This window comes from Cibotium barometz, chromosome 13 (genome assembly GCF_041138505.1).
Source record: "Cibotium barometz isolate CiBa-2024 chromosome 13, ASM4113850v1, whole genome shotgun sequence".
Lineage (NCBI taxonomy): Eukaryota > Viridiplantae > Streptophyta > Polypodiopsida > Cyatheales > Cibotiaceae > Cibotium > Cibotium barometz.
In genome coordinates this window covers 46921615-46946186 of record NC_141058.1, presented here as the reverse complement: position 1 = coordinate 46946186, position 24572 = coordinate 46921615, and the positions used below count along the sequence as shown (strand labels likewise).

Below are 24572 nucleotides of genomic sequence, written 5' to 3'. Positions count from 1 at the left end.
ATGTCCCAAATAAGAAAAGGACCACACTCGCACCGAAGTCAAAGAGGATGATCTTCACAGGCTACATTCTGAGATCCGAAGGGTACCGCTTTTGGGATCCAAAGGTTGACGACATCATCATTTCCCGTGATGCTCGGTTTGATGAGAGCTTGTTTGGCATTGATTTCTCTCCACCTGATGCATCTTCCGACTTTTTGGATGATGCATTCCCGGCAAATGCTAGTGATCTTTTACCTCTTTCACATCCAGCTCCTCCTTCTCCCCCTACTGCAACCCCCGATGCCAGCTGCTCCTTCACAGTCACCCGTTCCCATTGCATCAGCTTCTGTAGCTCCCAGTCCCTCTACAAGTCCTACTTAGACTCCGAGATTACCTTCAGCAGTGCTTACTTCATCACCACTTCCAGCAGCATCGGATGAGTCCTCTACTGTAGCTAGATCTTCTTCTTCACACTTTGAGAGGAAGGCTGGCCTACCTCGGTGGGTTCAGCAACTCTTTAGAGATTCTGGTCTCACTGATGCATAGCTCCATAACCAGATCTCTGTTAGAATTGTGCATCTCAGTGTTCTGGGCCTTCTACTATTTATCTAACATTTTATTGTATTTTCTCCTATTTATTTGTCCTGTGAGCACTCGGCCAGCCCTAGAGGCAGTCGGCCAGCTCATTGAGGCACTATATAAGGAGTTCCCCTTTATTCACTTCATCATCCAATCCACTTGCACATAGTTCAATACTCAGTTTGCTAGCCATTGCCATTGTAAAGCTTTACTGTTGTTATAAAAGGTGATCTTGTCCAACTCTCTCTCTCTCTCTCTCTCTCCTTTGCACTCTCTCATATGTTTATTGTTTATGCTTCCACTTGTGCTATCTCCTTCATGGTATCATACGCTTAGGTCCAGGCTGCTCCAAACCCTGCAAATCTACCCACTTCTACTGTGCGTTTTGCCTCCATCACTTCTTCGGCTGCTGCAGATTAGTCCACTAGTGTTTTGCTCTTCAGAGGCAGATCTTGAAGTGTTTTGGTTGCGTTTTCTCCTACAGAGGCTATCCGACCAGTTTTGGTGGCTGTGTTTTCTTCTATAGAGGCAAACGGTGGAGTTGTGGCTGTGTTTTTTACACCGGCATCAGATTTGGTGAGTTCTCTTGCATTTGGAGTTGCCAGACAAGCACTTGAGAGAAGTGTTTGAGAGCTGAGATTTGTTCTTTGCTGCTGTGGATATGGCTCCCGCCCTATACGAACAAAGATGACAAGTTGAAAGGACCCAACTACGCTCATTGGAAGCTTTAGATGCGGGTTTGGTTCATCCAAAGGGTTTGTGGGACATTGTTCAGGGCTCTAAAAGGAAGCCTGAGCATCCTCAAAACTCTAGGAGGTGGATTCAGGATCAGGAGGATGAATTTGCTGTGGAATTACAAGACTAGGAGAATCGGAACTCGAAGGCGCATTCTATGCTTGTGCGGACCATCACCGAGGAGGTCTCACCGACAATGCAAACTCTCTCCAATGCTCATCAGGTATGGTCAAAGTTGGAGGATCTCTTTGCACGAGATTCATCGATGAGGGCAGTTACCTTGCAAGGGCAGCTCTAAAGTTTGTTATTTCTTGAAGGCAATTCCATGTAGTCTTTTCTCATGAAGGCCAAGGTTATCCATGACCAGTTACTGGCTATGGGTGCTACTTTGTCCTCTTCTCAGCTGGCTGCTCTTATCTCCACCAAGCTTCCTCCGGACTATGATGTGATTTCTCAATCGTTGCGGTTCCAGGTCACATCCACTCAGTTGGATTTTAATGATCTTAGCTCCCTACTTTTGGAGGAGGAGTCTGTTCTCATCTCACAGGGTAAGTTGAAGGTGTCACTCAACAGCTCTAACCAGGCACTTTCCTCAGTTCAAAAGAAAGGTCGGAGTCGCTGCTTCTCTTGCCGGAAAAGAGGACATATGTCCAAGGATTGTTTGTCCAAGAAGAAGGACAAGACCAAGGGCAAGGCTTCATCTCAAAGAAAAGGCAAAGGCACGACACAGGATAGTGATACAGATTCTAGTACCACTTCTAGGGCTCCCAGGGCACTTCCGGCTCAAGAGACCCCAGATGGTGTGCTTCTCTAGTACACATGCAGTTTCCCCCCACGTGCTTCCAGCCAGAAGAGGCTTGTGGGGGGGAGAGGGGGCTGATTACAACTCCACCTACTGGTGCATGGGGACCGTGATTCCGAGTTCCAAGCATTAGACATCTGGCAGGACATGGTTATCTTTGGTACAGCAGAGATTATGAACTCGATCTGTTCCAAGTTCATTGTTCGAGGCTTTTGGGACATGATGTGTTCCGTCCACTGTTGAGGATTATGGGCGCGGTATGTCCAACAGCTCATCATCTATTTTTGAAGTTCACTGCGCACTTGTGTAGGAATTCGTGGCCAAGCAAAGTTCCTTACTGTTCATGGGGGCATCTTGTTTCAAGGAAACAGGTTGGTGGGTGCTCTCTCTGAGGTGATTCCAGTATTCACGGTGCTAGAGGGTCCATGGTTGCATCTTCATCGACTTATCTTCTTCCGATTCTTGCACACTATGAGTTGCAAAGGGGGTGTTAGAATTGTGCATCTCAGTGTTCTAGAGAATAGGGCTTCTACTATTTATCTGACATTTTATTGTATTTTCTCCTATTTATTTGTCCTATGAGCAATCGGCCAGCCCTAGTGGCAATCGGCCAGCTCATTTAGGCACTATATAAGGAGTTCCCCTTTATTCACTTCATCATCCAATCCACTTGCACATAGTTCAACACTCGGTTGCTGGCCATTGCCATTGTAAAGCTTTACTGCTGTTACAAAAGGTGATCCTTGTTAGACATCATCCCCTTCTTGCTGGCTTCCTATTTGGTGTCCTATTTTAGCCTCTAGGGCTGACCATGTTAGTCAGAGGGGCTGGTCACCCCTCACATATATTTTGCCCATATTTATTCCCCATTTTATGGTCATGGGTATTTTCCCAATCGTGGAGGCACTTTATCTCCAGTCCGCTGCCTTCATGTAGGCATATATATAGCCGGGATGCCTCCCTCATATCTCACTGCTCGTCTAGCTGCAGCCCCTCACATACGAGGTTCTCCCGTCTTGCTCGGGACATGTATTCCTTTTGGTGATGATATTGAGAGCAGGTTCTCACCTGTGTTTCCTCTCCATCTCTCTCTCTCACTCTCTCCTGTGTTTCCACTTTCCCTTCTTCCGCCGCACATTCTATCATGGTATCAGAGCGCCGGTGATCGTCAACGTTGGATGCTCCCTCCTCTACCTCTTGATTTCTGCGTTTTTTCTGCATGTGGGCAGATCTGCGTTTTTCACCAGTTGAAGCTTGCGTTTCAGTTCTTCAAGGGCTGACTCATTCCCAATTCAGTGGGCTGCAGTCCCTCTTCATCAGGGCGTCAGTTGGCAGCCTCTAGGCGGCCTGACAAGGGTGTTTTTTTCCGGACAGCATACCTGCCCTTCTTGCGGCACCTTCCAGGGTTCTCAGGCGACTATTTTTCCAGGTCTGGGCAGCAACATTGCTGTCCCAACAGGCTGCGTTTCTGGCCTGTTTGGGCTTGCTTTCCCACGCCCTGTTCTTGGAGCTCTCTGGGCTCCCCTTTTGGCCTCTTCAAAGGGCCTTCTACTAGGCCCTAGGCCAGCGCCTGTCCCTTCTAGTTATCTTGTGCCATCCCTCCCCCCCCTGATTGTACTTGTTCTCTGCAGCAGTTCTTGACCTGAGGCTTCAGCGTTTCAAAGGTCGGCATTGCAAGATGTAAAGACTCTGTAGAAAAGATGGGGTCCATCTGCTCAAACTCCATACCATGAGTTGCCCAATGCTGTACATAAGTACACGCCATTGAGGTGGGCATCGCAAGATGAAAGGACTCCACATCCCTGAAACCGGCCTCTGGTAGAAACCAAAGTGCAATGGACTAGCAGTGACCCTTCCACTTGTAGTCTAGATATGAAAAACAAAATAGATTGGAGCTAGAGTGCCCAAATCTGAAAACAAATCGACACCTGTTGGCCCCAAAGTTTGGCGCCCCTTACAGTATTTCTTTATTCAATTTCAAAAGTATGAAAGGCCTTATGTGCCAGTATCTGCTCTGGAATAAGAACCTCATCAAGTTCCTCAACTTCCGGCTGAGCCTCATCTGACACATCCTCAGGCACATCCCCACGGAAAGGTCTAAGGAGACTCACGTGAAAAGCATTGTGAATCCTCCAGTGATCTAGTAGCTTCAAGCGATAGGCTGCCTCACCAATCTTTTCCAATACCTGAAAAGGCCCATAGTAACGCATGCTCAACTTAGGGAATAAGCGCTCTTTACCCTTCATCTTCTTGAGTCTAGCCTTTTCAAAGCACAAAAGAACCCAATCACCCAATGCAAACTCTAAATCACGTCTGTGACGGTCTACGGCTTTCTTTTGCTTCTGCTGAGTTTTTTGGAGTGCCAACTTAACTCTCCGATTAGCTTCATCCATGTTTTCCACATACTGATCAGCCTCAAAGATCTTATCCTTTGTATGCAAAATGGGTGGTACCTTCTTCCCTCCCACAATCACAAAAGGCGCCTTGCGTGTCGAGGTATATACAGTGTTGTTATATGCAAACTCCACTAAAGGAAGATACTTTTCCCATTGTTGCTTGTGCTCTGACACATAACACTAGAGAAGATCCAACACTGTAGAGTTAGCCTCTTCTGACTGACCATCTGTTTGTGGATGAAATGACGATGAAAACTTGAGAGTTGTACCCATGTTGTCAAACAACCCTCTCCAGAACAAACTCGTCATTCGTGGATCACGGTCACTAATGATAGACGTAGGCAAGCCATGATACTTGAAGATGTTCGCCATGAACAACTTCACCATATGATCCATTTTGATTGTCTTACGCACGGGAATGAAATGAGCCTGCTTACTAAACCTACATATAATAGTCTTAATGTCATCATTGCCCGTTTGTGTCCGTGGAAGATCAAATATAAAATCCATGGCAATGCTCTCCCAAGGTTTATGTGGAATAGGTAAAGGCTGTAGTGACCTTGGTGTCTTTTGACGGTCAAACTTTACCTTCTGACATATAATGCATTGCCTCACAAAGGCATCAACATCTCTTCTCAAGGTTGGCCAATAAAAGAAAGTCTCCACTGCTTTTACCGTGGCGTCAATACCTCTATGACCTGCATACGGTGGAGCATGACTTTCAATCATAACCTTGAGTCGCAATGGCCTGGTAACACACAGTCTGCCATGCATCAATAAAAACCCATCTCTGAGAGTATAATGCTCATGCCGCTGACCCTCAGACATCTGATCATACAACTTTTCAAAGTCCTCATCATTGGCATACTGCTCTTTCATTTCATCAAGCTCATGATGATAAGCAAGTGAAACTGCAGAGACCTGTGGCTTGCGTGACAAAGCATCTGCCACTACATTCTTTTTGCCTTCCACATGCACAATCTGGAAGTGAAACATAGACAAAAAGTTTGCCCAACGCATATGCTTCTCTGAAAGCTTAGTTTGCGTGAGGAAATAACGCAAGGTCTAATGATCTGTCTGCACAGTGAAATCAACCCCAAGCAAGTAGTGTTTCCATGTAGAAAGAGCGTGAATTACAGCCAACATCTCTTTCTCATAAACTTGTAAATGCATCTCTCGGCATCTTGCAATATTCTACTCTCATAGGCTATCACATGTCCCTCTTGCATGAGAACTGCACCAATGCTACTTCCGCATGCATCACACTGGACAACAAAAGCCTTTCGGAGGTCCGATAACACCAATACTGGATCCGAAGTAAGCTTTTCTTTGAGCTTTTTGAATGCTGTAATTTCCCGATCAGCCCATCTAAACGGAGTTGCCTTCTTTGTCAAAGCATGAAGAGACGAAGCAATTTCAGCAAAGTACCGTATGTATCGCCAGTAATAGGAACACAATCCTAGAAAGCTGCGTACATCATGCACGGTTCTCAAATCTGGCCAATTAAGAATTGCTTCCACCTTTGCTCGATCCATACGGACTCCATGCTTAGACACAATATGCCCCAAGAAATGTATCTCTTGCAAAAAGAACTCTCTTTTTGCCATTAACAACCAGCCTATGGTTTCTGAGTTCTGCAAACACAATGGCCAAATGCCTTCTATGCTCTTCCTCAATTTGTGACTGCACAATCATATCATCAAAGAATGTGCCCACAAACGCTCTATGAGATCTGAAAATCCTGTCCATCATTCTGTTAAATGTGGCAGGTGCATTTGTCAAACCAAAGGGCATAACCAAGAACTCATACAACCCAAACGTGGTTCGGAATGCTGTCTTATGCACATCCTCGGGTCTAATTCGTATCTGATGATACCCGCTTTTCAAGTCAATACGACTAAAGACTGTGGAGTCCTGTAAGCGGTCCAAAATGTCATCGATCCTCAGTATGGGGAATCGATTCTTGATGGTGTTCTTGTTCAGCGCCCTGTAGTCAATACACATGCGCCAAGAACCATCCTTCTTTTGCACCAAGAGTACAGGTGAGCAAAAGGGTGATGAGCGAGGCTGTATCAACTCTTTATTCAAAAGCTCCTGCACCTGACTCATAATCTCTTCCTGTTGGACTGCACTAACACGGTACAGCGGTCTATTCGGTGGAGTACTACCAAGAATTAGATCAATGGCATGATCTTCTGGCCTCTCAGGAGGAAGTTCTCCTGGCAATGACTCGGAAAAACAATCTTGAAACCCACATAAGAAATCAGTCCTGTCCTTATCTAACATAGACAAATTAGACTTAGACTCATCATCTTGTGCATCCTTTACATAAATCAAGTACGCGAAAAGATGCTTTTTCATTACTGATGAAATCGCCGAAGCGGATACAATAGGAACAGATTCCCCTTTGAGTTTTACATCCAATACATGTTCTTTCCCCCTATGATTCAGAGTGATTTTCCTATTGTATGTATCCACCACCGCATGTACTCTGTGGCACCATGGCATCCCCAACAAAACATCACAACCATCAAGTGGCATGATGAAGAACTCTTCGCTGTCCACATAACCCTGCAAATGAAGCCAAAGCTTCCCAATGATAGGGACGGGTTCTGCATACCCTGGACAAGCCATGTTAGCCTCATATAACGGCCCTATCTCCTCTGCACGAATCCCCAATCCGCCAGCCAAATCTAGTGAAATGAAGTTGGCTCTAGCACCTGTGTCAAAGAATATCAAGGCATTCTAATCTCTCACTTTGCCCCATGCCTTGCACAACTCTGTCGCTTCACCACCTGGCTGTTCCCCCACAAGATCAGGAACTAACCCTGCAGAAGGCTTTGGTTTCTTTGACTTGGGCTCTCCTTTATTGTCAGAGTCCTTTTGGGACTTTCTCTTGGGACAATTAAATGACATATGTCCCTCTTCACAGTAAAAAAATTTCCGAGCATCTCTCAAAGCCTGTCTTTCCTCATAAGTCCTCTTGGGCATTGGCAACTTCTTATACTTCGTCTCTGAAGACCCTTTAGCATCACGAGAAGCATGCCCAGATTTTTCAACTTTCTTGCTCCAGTTCTTACTACCTTTAAACCCAGATGATCCTCCAGTGAGTAACGCATTAGCTGTCATAGCATTTTCAATCATCTGTGACATGTTCGTTACTCTTGTCTTGATACAATAATCTCGCACCTCTTTGGGCAGCCCACAACAATACTTCTCTACCCACAACAATACTTCTCTACCTGCTCAGACAATGGCACTGCACGATAAGAAGTCACTGGGAGTAAAGCTTCCCAAAACTTCTTGTTATAATCCTCCAAATTTTCACACTTTGAAGCATCCAACTTGTACCATGCAGTCATAACATCCACCTCAAATGTAGATGTGAGCCATACGGAAGAGAAAACTTGTTTAAATTGTACCCAAGTGGTGGGTGCTATGCCCTGCAAAAGAAGAGTAGACCACCACTGCAAAGCATTGTCCTTGAGAAAAGTGGCAGCTTTCCTCACCTTAGAGGACTCTGTGTAATTCCCACCCAAAAAAGCAACATCAAACTGCTGTAAAAAGGTGAGTGCTTTAAGTTTATCTTTGGCCCCACTGAATGTATCAAACTTCACTGCAGCTCCCCCTTCCTTGTAATCCTTCACCTTTCCCATAGGCGTTAGATTATCATATGGAAGTGGCTTTGCAAGATTGCTGCCCCCAACATTCATGCCCATCATTGGGTCAACATTATCCGTTCCCACACCTGGCATACCATACATTCCAGCCATGTTTCCAAACATTGCATTATGCATACCTGGCTTGAAGCCACCAAACATATTGCCTTGCATTCCAGGTTGCATACCTCCAAACATATTTCCTTGCATACCGGACTGCATACCACCATACATATTCCCTTGCATACCAGGCTGAAAATTAGCTCCAAAAGGCCCGTGCATACCCATGCCTCCCTGAGGATAACCCCCAGTCATAGATTGGAACACCGAGCCACCACCAAAATAACCTGGATGCATATTCTGCTCAGGAATTGATGGCTGTCCAAAGAAGGAACTCTGTGAGTTTGCACCATAAGCATGCTGCAGGTTCGGAAACTGGCCACGAGATGGATCATGTGGGATGGCACCACCATGACCCTGAGGAAGGTTCTTAGAACGAACCTCCTCCTTCTTTTTCGCGGGCTCTGTACGGGATCTCATAAATTCAGCAAACCTCTCACTCTGAGTGAGCTGCATAAATACATCCATAACACTAGCCAAACGATCTTTGAGCCGAGCATCATCATCCTCTTTACCAAGTACATCTTCTGGCTGTGTTACATCCTCATATTGCTCAACATCTGCAGCCTGTTCTCCTGCATGAATATCCTCGAATACATCTCTCTCAGGAGAAGTCTCTTGCTCTTCCTCTTCATAATAGAAGTACTCATCCTCTGTATCAGACATGTTTGCTGAATTTTTCAGCGATGGCTTTCTTCGAGGCAACCACGAGCTCACCCCCTTCAGAAAGTTGATGATTGGTCCTGGGGACGGAACCTTGAAACCGGCCTCTGGTATAGAAACCAAAGTGCGGTGGACTGGCAGTCACCCTTCCACTTGTAGTCTAGATATGAAAAACAAAATAGATTGGAGCTAGAGTGCCCAAATCTGAAAACAAAGCGACACCTGTTGGCCCCAAAGTTTGGCGCCTCTTGCGGTATTTCTTTATTCAATTTCAAAAGTATGAAAGGCTGAGTACAACAAAATCAGCCAAGAGAGTACACCTGTATGTCCAATCTGACAGCCCACAATACCTCTTAGCACAGAGGATTCACACACAGATCTGTGTCTCCCTCTAATCAGCCAAGACTATTCAGCAAGACAGCCATGAGCATACATCTGGCATATCTCATGCACATGATCCAACTTCTCAGCACAAACATACATTCACTGTTCAATCTCTGTCTCCACCCTTTTCAATCTGCCATACCCCTCCTCTCACAAGGGGCCAAATAGCTCAAATCTGCAACAGACATAAGGCAACGGAAAGAGAAATAGATGAACAAACTCAGAGCTTACCAAAATCAGCTCGTGGATCTGCACCGGAGGAAGCAATTGTACCAGTCTGTACTTGCACACTTGTTTCAACAACTCTGCTTCACACATGTGGGTGTACCTGTCTGTACCTTCCTCTTTGCATCCACTTCAGTGTTGTACCCAACTGTACAGACCTAAAAATCTGTACTGCACCAATCCGTACAGGCCACGTGTCACTGTACTTGCATACGCCGCCTGTAGCCAATATTTGTACCCGACTGTACCTGCGCAGCCAGTTCAGCACCGCCTGTACCAGATCTGTCCAGTGCCGCGCCAACAGCTGTACTGTCCAGCGCAGCTGTACCTGAACTGTCCGTACACTGTACCTGCAGTTGTACTTGCCTGCACACCCTGTACCAGCAATTGCAGCCGCCTGTAACAGCCGCCGCCCACTCTCAGTGCAGAATTCTGTCAGTGCAGCCTGTACCTGCAGTCGTACAGTTGTACTTGCAGTCGTCCAGATGTGTACGGGTGCTGTACGGCCTGTTCTAGCACACAGAAATCAGTAGCAAACTTCTACGGCAGCCGACTTGTTTCCCTCCTGCTTTTCCACGCTTCCCAACAGCACGTATGCTCCACGTTTCTCCAAAAAGAAGAGAGAGAGAGAGAAGAGAGAGAGAGACATGCACTCCAAAAGTGGAGTTGCCCCCTCCCCATATTAATCCAAGGGCCCCAACTTTAATAGTTATTAAAGTTCCCTAGGGGCCACTAAGGCCTAGGGGCAACCATTCATAAAACATTAAAATATTAATGTTCTAGTCCCCCCCTTCACACCTAGGGATGTCCACACATCATTAACTCTATCCAGGCACCCCCCATGTGAATCATTCAATATTTTGACTCGGCAACCATCATGCCCACACTTGTGCTGTTCCATTTTCACAGGGCCATGACATCCCCCTCTGAAAAAAGATATTGTCGGACTAGTACAAGCCCAACCTGATTCTGATTCAAATCCAAAAAACTCTGGAAGTACCAGTGTGCCCCAGGCATGGTTAGCAACCACAGATCCAAAGCATCCCACCGGGTCCAAAAAAACATCCTCCAAAACAACAAGCCTGCAGAACTGGCAAGGGGAGGGGCATCCTTAGAAGCATCACAAAGAGAGGCAGAGGTAGACTCATCACAATGAGGAAGGGACGCAGGAATATAAACTGCAGTGGTAACAAAGTCCTCAAAAGAATCACAGATAACAGAAGACTGTTCCAAAAGTAGAACCAGATCCCAAGAATCAGCAACAAATTTTTGATCCATGTGAAAGGATCACACCGCAAGGAAACACCCTCTTTGTTTTGCAAACAATGCAAAGAAAGAACACAAGCTCGGACAAAATAAACTCTACTCAGGATCTCTGAAAAGATCACTGCTCTCCTCCAAAAAACTATAAACTCCTGTCACATAAGAAAGTCTCCACAGAAACAAAACAGCTCCCGAAACTGATCCTCAAGTGAAGTAGCTGGAGATAGGCCCCCTCTGAGTGTAGAAAACTCCGGTGGGAAGCAAAACACAGCCAAAACACTGCTATCCAGCAAAAATAGCACTCCGCCGCCAATAGAAAGCAAGGAACATGTAGAAACCGGGAAACCGTGAAGGCCAGGAACAAAACACAGGTATAGATGCTCAAAAAATCAGCAAAACACTGACTCAAATCTGAAATTCAGAATCCTCCTCAAGTACCAAACTGCCTCCAAAGCCACAATCCAAACAAGAAACCCCCTTTGCAAGTGATCTATGTCCACTGGAGAAGAAAACGCAGCCAAACAAGGGCTACAAACCTGAAAATTCAGGTCAACCAGTGTCCACACCTCCTATGAGGAACGCTGAAGAGAAGGTACCTTCGGGTCCAATAGATGAAACCCAGGTGAAGGTAGAGCTACCAGCAAGATCAGTTCGGAAAAAACGCAGCAACCATGGCTGCAAATCTGAAAACGCAGAGGTAAAAGGGGCTGTAGAACAGGCTGTTTCTCCCAAGATTGATTATATACAAGATCTGATCTTGGTTGGCTATGAGGTTTTTCATACCTTCTCCAGGCTGGATACACAACATTCGACTTCATGGAGTGTTCTTACACTTGGGTTTGGAACCATTATTTGGAGCAGCACGTCGCAACCTACTTGGTTGTTTTCTTCCAGAGGAGCAGTGTACCTGACAGCTTGTTCTGTTGCTTTTGTAGCTGAGTTGCTGATGAGATTGCTTGTGGAGCTTTCTTGGTACCTGTTTCTGCAGTCTTTCATCTTTGATCGAGGACAGCTTCACTCTGGCTTATTGCAGTTCACTCAGCATCCGGTGCTGAGAGGGGGTGTTAGACATCATCCACTTCTTGTTGGCTTCCTATTTGGTTTCCTATTTTAGCCTCTAGGGTTGACCATGTTAGTCAGAGAGGCTGGTCACCCCTCACATATATTTTACCCATATTTATTCCCCATTTTATGGTCATGGATATTTTCCCAGTCGTGGAGGCACTTTATCTCCAGTCGGCTGCCTTCATGAAGGCATATATATAGCCGGCATGCCTCCCTCATATCCCACTCCTTGTCTAGCTGCAGTCCCTCACATACGAGGTTCTCCCCTTGTCACCATTTGGCCACCCAATTGGTCCACCCATGCTTTCTTATTATGTATGTACATTGGACTGGTGTCCATGGCAGTTGTTCATGCCGGGGATTGATGCCACTCATGTGATACTGTAGACTTGGCTTTCCGTTGGGACTTGTGTCTCCGTGTACATGCCCGGAAATGCTTGGTGGATTGGTGTTCCATTGGGTCTGGTACCTCGTGTACTTGCCTGGAGCACCTCTATTTTGGTATAGTCTCATGAACGGGGATTGTCCATACGAATGCTGCATTGCATAGCATCTTTATGTGCTTGCCTGCAAATGAAATTGCATGCTATTTTCATGTCTGCATGACCTATGTGTAGTTCCGGGCTAGGGGACGCCCGCCCGTGAACCGTGCGTGTGAAACTGTCTACTGACATGGTTATGTGGCATGTGAACAGGTGGTAAGTATTACCCAATCTAGGCTCAAATAGCCCTTAGGGCTTAGCCAATATTTATAAGTGAGTGCGTTCCCACTTCATTAAAGTTTGGGCGCCCAAAAGTCACTATAAATTATGACTGCTTCCAAGTTCACACTCACTGAAGTCTCGAGGCGGACAAGACTCAATATCCAGGACCTGATCCTCCCCTTTTACTCATAAATGGGCATCTCCCCATGTCCTTTCACCTGATTGGACCCCAATTCACTTACTTATTAAGAGAAAATTCGTGTTTTCTCTTCATGAAGATTTTTGGAGGCTGAAAACTCTGTTTTTCCACCATTTCTCTCCATTTCCAACCTTTCCATAGCTATACCCAACTTGCTAGGGTGTTTTCCAAGCTTCCAAGAGTGTTTCCAAATGCTAATCACTCTCCTACACACTCCCAATGACTGAAATTCAACAAAACAGCTCTCTTTAGTGCTGTAATTTTTGGTCTTTTTGCTGAAAACCCTAATTTCAGCTCTCCTTTCTCAAGTTGAACCATAGGGGAAGCTTTCCCAAGGTTCCCTTTATCCTCTTGAAGACTTTTGTCGTGAAGAAAGGCAACAAATCAAAGATCTCAACACTCCAAGGACTTCCATCGGGAAGACTTCCGCTGTCATCGACTCTACTTGCTATTGGTAAGCTTTTATGCTTAAATATGGGAGGAAGTAGCAGAAGGGAGGAATCGGATTACAAGATTACATACCCTATGTAGTGTTCTCTTGTCCTACGTGCTCTCTTGCAGATTGTTGCTACCATGTGTTGGTGAAACAATAGAGAGCAGATGGTAGGGAACATGGGTACTTGAGAGGGTAGTGTGGGTTGCAAGTCTACATCGACAACCACTTGTTTGCAATACTATATTCATATGCATTGGTATGGAAATCAGGTCAAAAATGCCCATGACACTATGTACTTGATTCTCCCAAGATCAATATACTTTATTTGAGGGAGGGGTCGGCCGTTCCGGCTCATTGTGTGTCTCTTGTCAATTCAACAATTTACTTCTTGTATTTGAGCAAGTATCCATCAAATCTTAGTGTATTTAAGTCTATTCATTAGCATTGTGTTCAATCAAGTTACATTGGTATCAGAGCATACGGTTCTCTTTCACTTCTATCGTGAGAGACGATCACCGTGAACACTAGCTATCTCTACACTTAGAACATTATGGACAACCATACAATGAATGTTGGAGATGTTAATACAAGAGGCAGGGACAATGAAATGCATACTTCCAATGCTTTACAGGATGAGCAAACTCATGTGGTGCACAATAGGGAACATGAATATATGGGACAGCCGTTCCGTGGCAAAGAGAAGATGCAGGAAGAAGAGTCCATAGTCTTGAGGGCTGAACTTACTCGTATGCAGGCTCTTCTCCATGCACAACAAGAAGAACTGAATCCCTACCGCCGTGAGAATCCATTGGTACATGACCGTTTGAAGGCCAAGAAAGCTGAATCTTATATGGATCATGCAATGGCAATGATTGCTCAAGAGTTGCACATGCAACCGAGGGATGCAGCACGTGCATACTTGGCTCGTACCAAGGATGCCTATGAGAAAAGGCAACCATCCCACATGTCTTGGAATCCCCACAAGTGCCCGAACAAGAACTTATGTCTAAGAGGATGAATCTCCATGCTATGGGAGAGGAACAATCAGTGACTTCACGCCATGCAAGAATACCTAATGTAGCCCGTGAAGGATACAATGTTTATGGCAGTGGTCAAAATGTAGGTCAAATGCCATTGCCGGCTGAAAATGTGCATGCACAACACATGCATCATGGGCTGCGATTTTCTGTTGCAGGTATTCCGCGTATCTCTCATGCCACTCATGCCTTCGAGTGTGCTCGTGAGGGAGAAGTTACGTCTGAAAATGTATCGATGCATGTTGAGGGGTCAGCCATGCCTCATGCTTACAGGGCACATGTATCTATGCCTTATGCATCACCTTTTGGTCCAAAAATGATGCCAGTCACAGGGGCTGTCCCAATGGACAAACATGGGGGAAAACATGTTGAGATGCACACACAAGCATCAAAGTCTCGTGACTTCAAAGCCGGAGACAAATCTGTGAAGTTTAACACATATCATGGAGAATATGATGCATCAAAGGCACTTGCTTTTATTGCCCAGTTTGATATTGCTTTCAGTGATGAGGATTTCACTCAGAAACCCATGATCCGACATGTAAGCATGTTCATGAAAGGCACTGCTGTCCATTGGTGGCTCATGGAGAAGCTCTCACCGAATCCTGTTAGATCATGGGAAGAGTTCAAGGAGAGGTTCTATGCTCAATTCTTGCCTCCCAATGCATTGAATGAGATAACAATGAGTGGAATCGGTAAATGCATATGTACAAAAGTTTTGGAAAGTGCTTTTGGAGGTGTCTCCATTTATGCATGTCACCGAGGCGGAAAGGAAGAGAAGGTTTCAATCGGGATTGCAACCCGTATACAAAGCGAGACTACAAATGTATCCTAGTCATACCTTACACCAATTAATCGCCGCCACCGCCACCGAGCAATTGAAACTCAAATTGAGTCGATCCAATAAGGCTAAACCCTCGTTTCAAGGCAAAGAGAGGGCTGTCCAAAACCTGCAAAATGATGGACAACCACCTAAAAAGGACCAAAACCAAGATAAAAATGATCCAAAGCCTCAAAATAACACTACCAAGAAGCGTCCCTTCAAACTGAGAGACTATGGTCTCACTCCGGAACAAAAAAAGCAATATATGAGTGAGAGGAAATGCTTTACTTGTGGTAGCACCGTGCATATTGCAAAGGCATGCCCAAACAAGAAGAAGCGTGATAATGTAAATGCATCAAAGCCTAATGTGCATATGGTTCTGGATGTGCAAGGCACCACTTCACATGATAGCAAAGATAGGGTTGTATGTAAAGCTTGGAGACAGCTCAAAGATCAGCCCGCTTTGTTCATATTTGATGATTGTGCATCTGAAAATTTCACATCCACACAGATGGCAGCTCCTTTGGGTATTGAAGTGGAGGACATGGGTCCTCAAATTGAAGCAGGGGCTGCTTTTGTTAGTAGAGAAGTGCATGTTATGCCTATTTTTGGCAAGTTGCGCATACACATTCAAGGCTATGTGGATCATGAGGATGTTCTTGTGGCGCCTTTGAATGGCTGTGATGTATTGCTTGGAAAGCCTTGGCATACACGTATTGATCCGTGCAAGGCTTACAAGACCAACAGGATCACCTTCATGCATAAAGGCCGAGAACATGTAATTGATGCTGGTGAAGAGGGTGATACCATTCCCCTTGTATCGCATGTACAAATTAAGAAAGTAATGAAAAAGAGTGTTTTTGCGTACTTGATTCTTGTACGAGATCATGTTGAGGAAAATAATATACATGTAAACACTCTTAATAATGATAGGCTGAAATTTTTGCAAGAGCACAGTGATTGTTTTGCTGATGAGTTACCAAATGAGTTACCACCTGTACGCCCGGAAGATCATCGCATTGATCTTGTGCCGGGTAGCTCACCACCTAATAGGCCAGCCTATCGTGTAAGTGCAGCCCAAAAAGAGGAGATCATGAAGCAAGTGAATGAGCTTCTTGAGAAAGGTTTGGTTCAGCCAAACTCTTCTCCATATTGTTCACCCGTCCTCTTGGTTCAAAAGAAGGATGAATCCTTTCGTATGTGTGTAGATTATAGAGCTTTGAATAAGCTTACCATCAAGAATCAATTTTCGATTCCACACATAGACAACATCCTTGACAAGTTGGATGGATCGGCCGGCTTTAGCCGAATTGATCTCAAGAGTGGATATCATCCAGTGCGTGTAATGCCTGAGGATGTACACAAAACTGCTTTCAAGACAGCATTTGGGCTTTATGAGTATCTCGTTATGCCTTTTGGTCTTACAAATGCCCCAGCTACATTCAACAGAATGATGGATCGCATATTCCGTGGGTACAGGAAATTTACAGGTGTCTTCTTTGATGACATCCTAGTCTTCTCGAAGACCAAAGAAGAGCATAAAGCTCATTTGGCTATTGTTTCTAAAGAGCTCCATAAGCATAAACTCTTCATAAATGCAAAGAAGAGTGAGTTCTTCTTGTCAGAGATACATTATCTTGGACATATTGTGTCCAAAGATGGTGAAACCGATCCCGTTAAATGGGAATAGACTCCGTTGGACACTCACACCCGTAATAGCACAACTTAAATATCACAATTTGAATGGACAACTTAATAACAACTGAAAATTGAAATGAAATGAATTGTTGATCAATGGACACCAGCACTGGGGCGGAACGGGCCGACCCTCCCCTCAATATATGATATATTATTGGGAGTATTTAAAAGATACAATGCTCCATGGGTTCAATGAACCAGATGATGTCCATGTACAACTAAGATGAATACAGTACCAAACAAGAGACTCGAAGTAGACGTTCGAAGGAGAGCAATCCACTTGTGTAGTTTAGTCTCTACGGTCCTGTGCCTTCACTGGAATCCGCGGAGAGCGCCCCACCGGTGTTCCAGGACCATGCACAAACAGGCGCTCCCGTACTAACGTCTGGCTCTCCCGATCTCGGCACCCATGGACCGCGGTTCTCCAAAAGCTTGGACTACCCGGCACCGAACGGGTGTTAGCAGTAGAGAGTAACCTTTATCAGATTTACATCAAAGTCCTTTACTTAAATCTCAATCCACTTACCTGTAGCCCGCTAGTGGAAGACAATTACCCGATGCATCTAGGTGCAGCTACTAGAGATGGACACCAAGGCGCAGTAGCCTACTGGCAAGAGGGAAGAGTACGCAGCCGCTTGTGGAAGAGGGCAGCCGCCTGTGTAGAGAGAGAATAGCCGCCTGTGGAGAGAAGCGCAGCCACCTGCCGAAATAGGGCGCAGCCGCCTGTCGAGGAGGAGCAGCAGCAGCCGCCTGTGTAGAAAGCGTAGCCGCCTGAAGAGGGGAGGCACAGAGCTGCCTGTAGCCGCCTATGGAAGGGAGGCGCAACCCCACGCAGCCGCCTGTAGAGGGGAGCGCAGCCGCCTGCAAGGGTGGCGCAGCCGCCTGCAAGGGCAGAAGTAGCCAGGCTGCAACCGCCTGTGGGGTGGCACAGCCGCCTGCAGAGTGGGCAGTCACCTGTGGAGAGAGAGCAGCTGCCCGTGGAGAGAAGCGCACCCTCCTGCAAGGGAAGGACGCAGCCGCCAGTAGTCGCCTGCTAAGTGGAGAGAAGGATGATGCTAGCATATCATGCTAGCTTAATTAACCCAAACCATGGTTTACTCGATTTATTATGGTTGACCACATCAAAGTACTCATAAGTAAGCTTTTACTTGAAAAAGGTGAATAACACCGTTTTATTACTAAACCGTAAATGTCCAAGTCACATGATTTGTAGCAAGAGGACCTTGATGCTAAGCTCACTATGATACAAGTCCTTGAGAAAAAGAAAACTCCCGATCACTTTCAGGAGGCAATTGACATTTTTTGCTTCTGCTTAGCAACAAGGACCCCCCATCAGCTGGCATCCCGAAGCTTCAGCTTGATCTTGCAGCCCCATTTCCCTCTTGAAAGCTGAGGTTGGCATTTTGTAATCCCAAGTAGACTATATTATCTAGGTAGTCATGGTGGGATCAAGGTCTCAATAACTGCAAGCATTCACAAAAAGTGACTCTACTAAAGCACCGTAGGTGGTTGTGGAAAATCACATTCTGATGGCCAGGATGTAACTTATCACTTCATGTTAAACCGTCTCCAAGGCATGCATTGGTCATCGGCTTCCTTAGCAAGTCAAGGAGTCGTAGGGGATCACGTTCTGCTGGCCAGGATGTTATGTATCACCTCATGTTAGAACTTTTCATAGGCATGCACGGTCCAGAGAGGAGGGCAACATAAACATGTCTCAGCCAAAATGCACCATCTGGCTTTCTTTAACAGGCCAAATCATTGCATAAAAACAGAGTCAATTGGCCAGTTCAACTAATAAGAGGTGGGCATCTCAACAGAGTTGGAGTCTGACTTTGTTATGTGCTATCGAATCATAGTTGCTAACTGGTGTGAATTTTTATAAAGCAAGAGGATCAGGTTGTCCTACATGTATATAAATCAAAATGATTTTAGTCGTCTGTCCTACCATGCATTAGAACTGGCCATTTTTTAAATATGCTGCAAGAGGGAATGAAGCAGCGACTAAAAGGCACCAGGAGCATGAGGATCAACATGCCTTGTGCTGCATTGAATAAAAGTAACCTAAATCTGGTTGCACAACGTTACCCACTCATGAGAGGGTGGAGAGTTGACCGGGGTATGTACTATGGGCCAGCCTGGATGGGCCCCTGTTCACGGGCAGGTCTCTGGGTTTGACACTAGTTCAATCACCAAATAACAAAATTGCTGTAAAAACAGGACTTCAAAATAGGGCACATGACAAAGTAAAACACTCACTTGCTTGACAGATATAGGAAAAGTCAGTTTTCCAGATAGTTCCGGAGTTTTCACAAGGTCTTTGGTGATCTCCCTCCAAGCTCTACAGACTGAGGCGCAGGCAACAACATCCTTTCTTAAAGGCCAAGTACTTTCTCTTTCCTCAATCCTTTGAATTATGTCCCTCAGCAGCTCTGGTGGCATGGTAGCCCAGCAACTTTGTTCTTGCTGCTGTGTATGCACTGTGTCTGCTTTGTGCACTCTGTCATGATATACTGCACTGTGTGACCATGTTCTTTGGAACTGAAAGGCCTTTGCATCAAAACTGCGCCTCGAGATGCTTCCAAGCCCGCCTTTCATATCTTGGAACTCACGAATCAAGCCTTTGATAGGCATCTGTCCAGAGGATCTGAAACCATCACATAATACAAAATATAATGGCGACTCATGTTTTTAACATCATCCACATATCTAATCTGCACCCAAGAGCCAAATCTGTTTAGCAGTTCCATCAAAACACAGAAAAGTATGTGTCACAAGATAATGGTGGTGTGGGAGTGGGTTTGACCGGGAAGGTGGAGGTCCTGAGTTCAATCTGGTGGCATCCGGGCCGCAGTTGCAGCCATAATCGTACTGCCTTCGAGCGGGAGACCAAGCCCCCTTCGATGGGCAATAAAGTTGCTACTACAGAAGGATCTACTCAGACGGGGGGGGGGGGGGGGGCGGGGGGGGGGGGGGGTGTTAAAACTCTAAACCTTGTATTACATACAAGCATACATGGAAAGTGTATGACGTACAGATACATGAAAGCCCTTTGTAGAAAGAGAAACATAACCCTACCCTGAGCAGATGAGTTGCTAAACACAGAAATGCAGTACCATACCAGTTGCAAAGCTTCGTACTGTTAGCCCTTCGTATATGACACTACGCAGCAAGCATCAGGGATCGTATTAAAGAAACCATCGCCATAATCTTTACAATTGTTTAGGAAGAGTGAAAGATGCCGATGCAAAAGGCTCTGCTCGCCGCCCCTCTCTCTCCCTCCCTCTCTCTGCGCTTTGCTTTGAATCACATGGGACGGCTGGAACTGTAGATGAAAATGAAAGACCAGCTAGGAGATGCAAAAATATTCTTGGGATCCAGAAAAAGGTTCCATTTCCTGCTTAAGCGGAGATCTGCTGAAAACTAGAAGAATCCATAAGGGTAGAGGGGAAGCCATGGCAACGAGCAAATTTGGGTCTCTGCAATTTTCTCCATAGCTATCACCACAATGGGCTGAATAATATGGGATGAATGTGTCAGGAGCATAAGAGTGAGGATATCACCCAACACAAAAAAGAGTAGATGCTTTGAGATCCGCTTGTAAAAAGTCACTCCATTTGTTTTTGCACTTGCTCACCTTTTACTTCATCCTTACTTTTTCTCCATGGCAATCATCACATAGGTGCCACTTTAAGAAATCTCCACCACCCCCCAAAAAAAAACAACCAAAAAAAAAAACTCACATAGATGTTTTCAACTCTTATCTCGAGCCAAATTAGGCACCATGCCGCATGATACACCAATGCACACATCGGCTCGAATGAGCGCTACCCTCAAACAGTACAATGTCGAATACCAATCTAGAAATGTAAGCACTATAGTAAGGGAAACCGATTCATGAATTGCGTTTCGTGGTAGCAAACAACAAGGCCACTTGTAACAATAGCGAAAAATGGCTACTTAAACATGAGGAAATCACAATTCTCAAGAAAAGCATTGCAATGTCTTCTCCTGATTTGCTACTTTCTTTGATAAATTTTGAATTATAGTGTTCTTTCTCTACCCCTTTGGTGCACTTTTTCTGATGTGGACTCTATGTGCTTGGATGACAAATTGAAGATGGAAAATTTTACTTTTACAAAAATTTTACCCTGTCGGTTGTTATTAAAGAGGTTTTATTGATTTTAATGTAGGCATGGATCTCGGGCAAGTGGCACATCACAAGCCACCCCACAATTAGATGTACTCATGGTCATTTGATGGACCCATTTGCACTTTAAAAAGTGGGGTTACCAAATTGCTCATTCTTAATCTTAGCTAACATCTCTTCTAGTTATCTAAAGGAAGCGTTAAAAGAGCTATATAGCAATGCACTTTTTGTGGCTACCTATTCCTTTTGTTTTAGAAATGGGTTGGGTTGGAATGTGTATTGAGCCTTCTTCATAACGAGCAAGTGGTGGATATTTAACAAAGGGCTCACTTTACTTTTCACAAAAGTGTCCAATTTGGTTACTGTGGAAGTATGGCATGGTACATGCATTTACCTTGTGAATGCATGGTGAACCTAGGTGCATCACCAATGTGCAACTTATGTATGAGCAAGATCCATCTCCTTAAAAAACAACATCTCTTGAACTCACTCAATTTTTTTGGAAGAAGTGTAGGGTCTAATCACTTTCAAAAAATGTGTAGGGTCTAGTCACTTTCAGAACTAGAATAAGAGAATGCCCCCATAACCCTCTACAATTGAGGGTGTAGGGGGGGCCAACCTGCCTAGCAGGTTAGAGGGAGTGTAGAGGGTGGTTTGAAAAACCTTTACATTCTCTGCTTGGAGTTATGCGCAAGTAAAACTGACATCTTGGCAACTTTTCAATGGGCTACCCCCCTTCCACCTTCAAAAGTGGAGGGCTATGGAGGCGGCCTCTAACCAAGATTATAAGTGTTATATTTGATGAAATTGTAGAAACTACACTGAATATGTTTTTTTCCCCTCATGCTTACAAAGTATAACTTAAACTTCCCTCAAAAACACATAAGTGGGTATATATTGTCAAGTTACACATGCCTTCCTACCAATGCTTGGGTATAAAAGACATTTGAGCAAACCTTTGTTTACTCAAAAAAATTCTAAGGTGACCTAACTAAAATATGAACCTCCTACTACATGATGTGACTAACATAGCATAGTTATGCCTAACAAAAGCATAGCTAGTCTACATGATGTGACTAACATAGCATAGTTATGCCTAACAAAAGCATAGCTAGTCTAACATAGCAAAAAGCACAAGAGACATAACTATGTTAGTCATAACATAGTTATGACTAACATATCAAAAAGCACAAGAGACATAGGGAAGAAAATTGTATCAAAAACCATTACTCTTGCAGTTTTAACCTACCTATTACAAGCACCATCAAATTCCCCTAAAATGCTCTTTTTGCTTTCTATTGTCCAAGTGCACGTGCAAATAGATCTATTTTCAACTATTAAGTTGTATTTCCTTTCTTACACAAACCTTTATTTACACTTTTTTAGCAACCAAGGCCGAGCTAAAACATGGAACTACCATTGCAAGATGTGACATGAGGGACAAATGAAAGGACCAAGATAAATGTATCAAGGACCATTGTTGTTACATATTTAACCGCCGAGAATGCTACAAATTAATCCATAAGATTCCCCTACATGGCTCTTTTTTTTCTTTCATCATGGAAAGAGTAAGAACACTCAATTGCTAGCACCAACCCTCTTTTTAACTCCCATACCCATAACATGCACTATTTCATCTTCGCTTCTAACAAGTGAAATTTTTTGCAAGTGTGCAATGAGATAGAGAGGATGTGAAACATGCCACCCAAACAGCCCAATAAAGCCAACATAGCATATTTTACCAACAACAAGTGGTTTCGCCCAACAACATCAAGTAAGCCCCACACCCACCCCCATCTCTCTCTCTCTCTCTCTCTCTCTCTCTCTCTCTCTCTCTCTCTCTCTCTCTCTCTCTCTCTCTCTCTCTCTCTCTCTCTCTCTCTCTCATAGTAATTTGCTTGTACTTTTTTTTCACATTTATTTTGAAACAATAAGGCTACAACGATACGCGAACCCTTATTTCTTCCTCCAACCAACTATCTCATCTATTTTCCATCAATTAAGCCTTTTTTAGTAATCTAGGACATGGTCTTATAGCTTTCATTAGTATCATGTCCTTTGATGTGCCTTGCCATAAATTAAGTATGTAATTTTTAAAAATCTAGAATACTCATCTCACTGTAGGTTAAATTCACTCAACTAATGGTGTCTTGCTAAAGGGAAGCAAAGTGTAATAACTAATTTAAGGCTGGATTAGCCTTGTAAGACGGGATCAATGAAAGTGTGGAGATTTTTTTTTAAAAGGTTTAGTTCAAGTATATCCCTATCATATAAGTACTTTGTTTTTTAGAAATAAATAAATATATTAGCACATTTTTTACTAGAATTATGTGTAAACATATTGCTGCTCATGGTTTTTTGTTCTTATTTTAGTGGGAAGTTTTATCATCATTTTTTCCCATGTTCCCTTTCTTCATCTAAGGGAGGTTTGAAATGGGTAATTGGATTGGGCTACAAACTATAAGAAACCTCTTAGATTTGTCCCAAAAAACTTAAGAGTTAGTTTTAAACTCCTTGAGAGATTATTGTGTTTTTATGTTATGCAAGAGTCGCAAGCTTCTTTATTTATCACCACCCTAAATATTGGACTTTATGAAAGCGAAATAAATGTTTGAAAGTGTTTATCCTTTGTAAAATGTGAATTTCAATTCTTACTTAAAATGAAAAAAAAATGTTCCAAGCATGGCACTCTAAGTGCATTTATTTACAAGGGTAAGAAACACTACTAGTTTTTATACACTTCATATGACAACAATACTAGTAACCATCGATGTCTTTTTCATTTTTAGGCCATGTACCTTACTTTAAAGGACACTTTCAATTTGAAAGACTCGCATACCACAAGAAAATGAACATAATTTAAGTGTTTTAATATGATATTATGGTTGACACATAGACGACTGTATGGCTTGTTATTGTCCATGGCATGTTTTGTATTCTCGCTTCTATAAACATAGAGAATAATTCATAAAATGTTTGCTCTTTTGACATGAGGGGAGACCAAATTTAAAACCTAAAAAGACCTAATAATTTAGCTTTGTTTGAGTTGAAATGGTTTAGAAATGGCCTCTCAACATCATCCTCTTGTGCTGATATCATAAATGGACGAGCTCGGCCATTGGAAAGATCCTCTCACGATAGTTGTGGTTCACCACGTAATCTCTTGTTGTATGTGTTTCAAGGGGGGTTAGGCATGTACATTATGATTCTTTGTGGAGTGTGATCGATTTCAAAAAGAAAACTCTTTAATGATTACATGTGTTTCACACTTTGAATATAGTTAGTTGTTAAACTTTTGATCTTTAACATAAAGAGTGTGGTTTATAAGTCAAACAAGATTAAATATTGATTTTATTCTTTGCAAAGACAGGTGGACAATTTAAGCAGACAAACACGGTTGGAGATTGAACTGGATTACACTAACATGCTTTAATAAAAATAGTGGAAAGCTTTTTTTTCCAAAAAAAATTATTACTTTAGCTGTACAAAATATGACTCTAGCTCTAAAAAATATATACATAAACAAGCATGCTACATGTTTTTTCACCTAATCAAGAAATTTTTTATTAATTAAAAATGTTAAAAGCATACACATAGAAATAGTACCTAGGATCCATGCCATGTGCTATGTTTAAGTTTTCTTTTCTAAGTGCAT

The 24572-nt window shown here is 43.8% G+C and overlaps 1 protein-coding gene across 1 annotated transcript in view; it reads right to left on the bottom strand.

Annotated features, from left to right (window-relative positions):
* LOC147632757 (tubby-like F-box protein 6) overlaps nt 1-20386 on the bottom strand; it is a 50484-nt gene extending 30098 nt beyond the window's left edge. Inside the window, exons 1-2 of the mRNA XM_086807606.1 lie at nt 19889-20386; nt 19027-19414 (exon numbers count right to left, since the gene is read on the bottom strand). Of these exons, the coding sequence (XP_086663732.1) occupies nt 19027-19401 (375 nt within the window). The 5' untranslated portion in view covers nt 19402-19414; nt 19889-20386. The remainder of the gene's footprint in view (nt 1-19026; nt 19415-19888) is intronic.
* Between the last annotated feature and the right edge of the window lie 4186 nt (nt 20387-24572).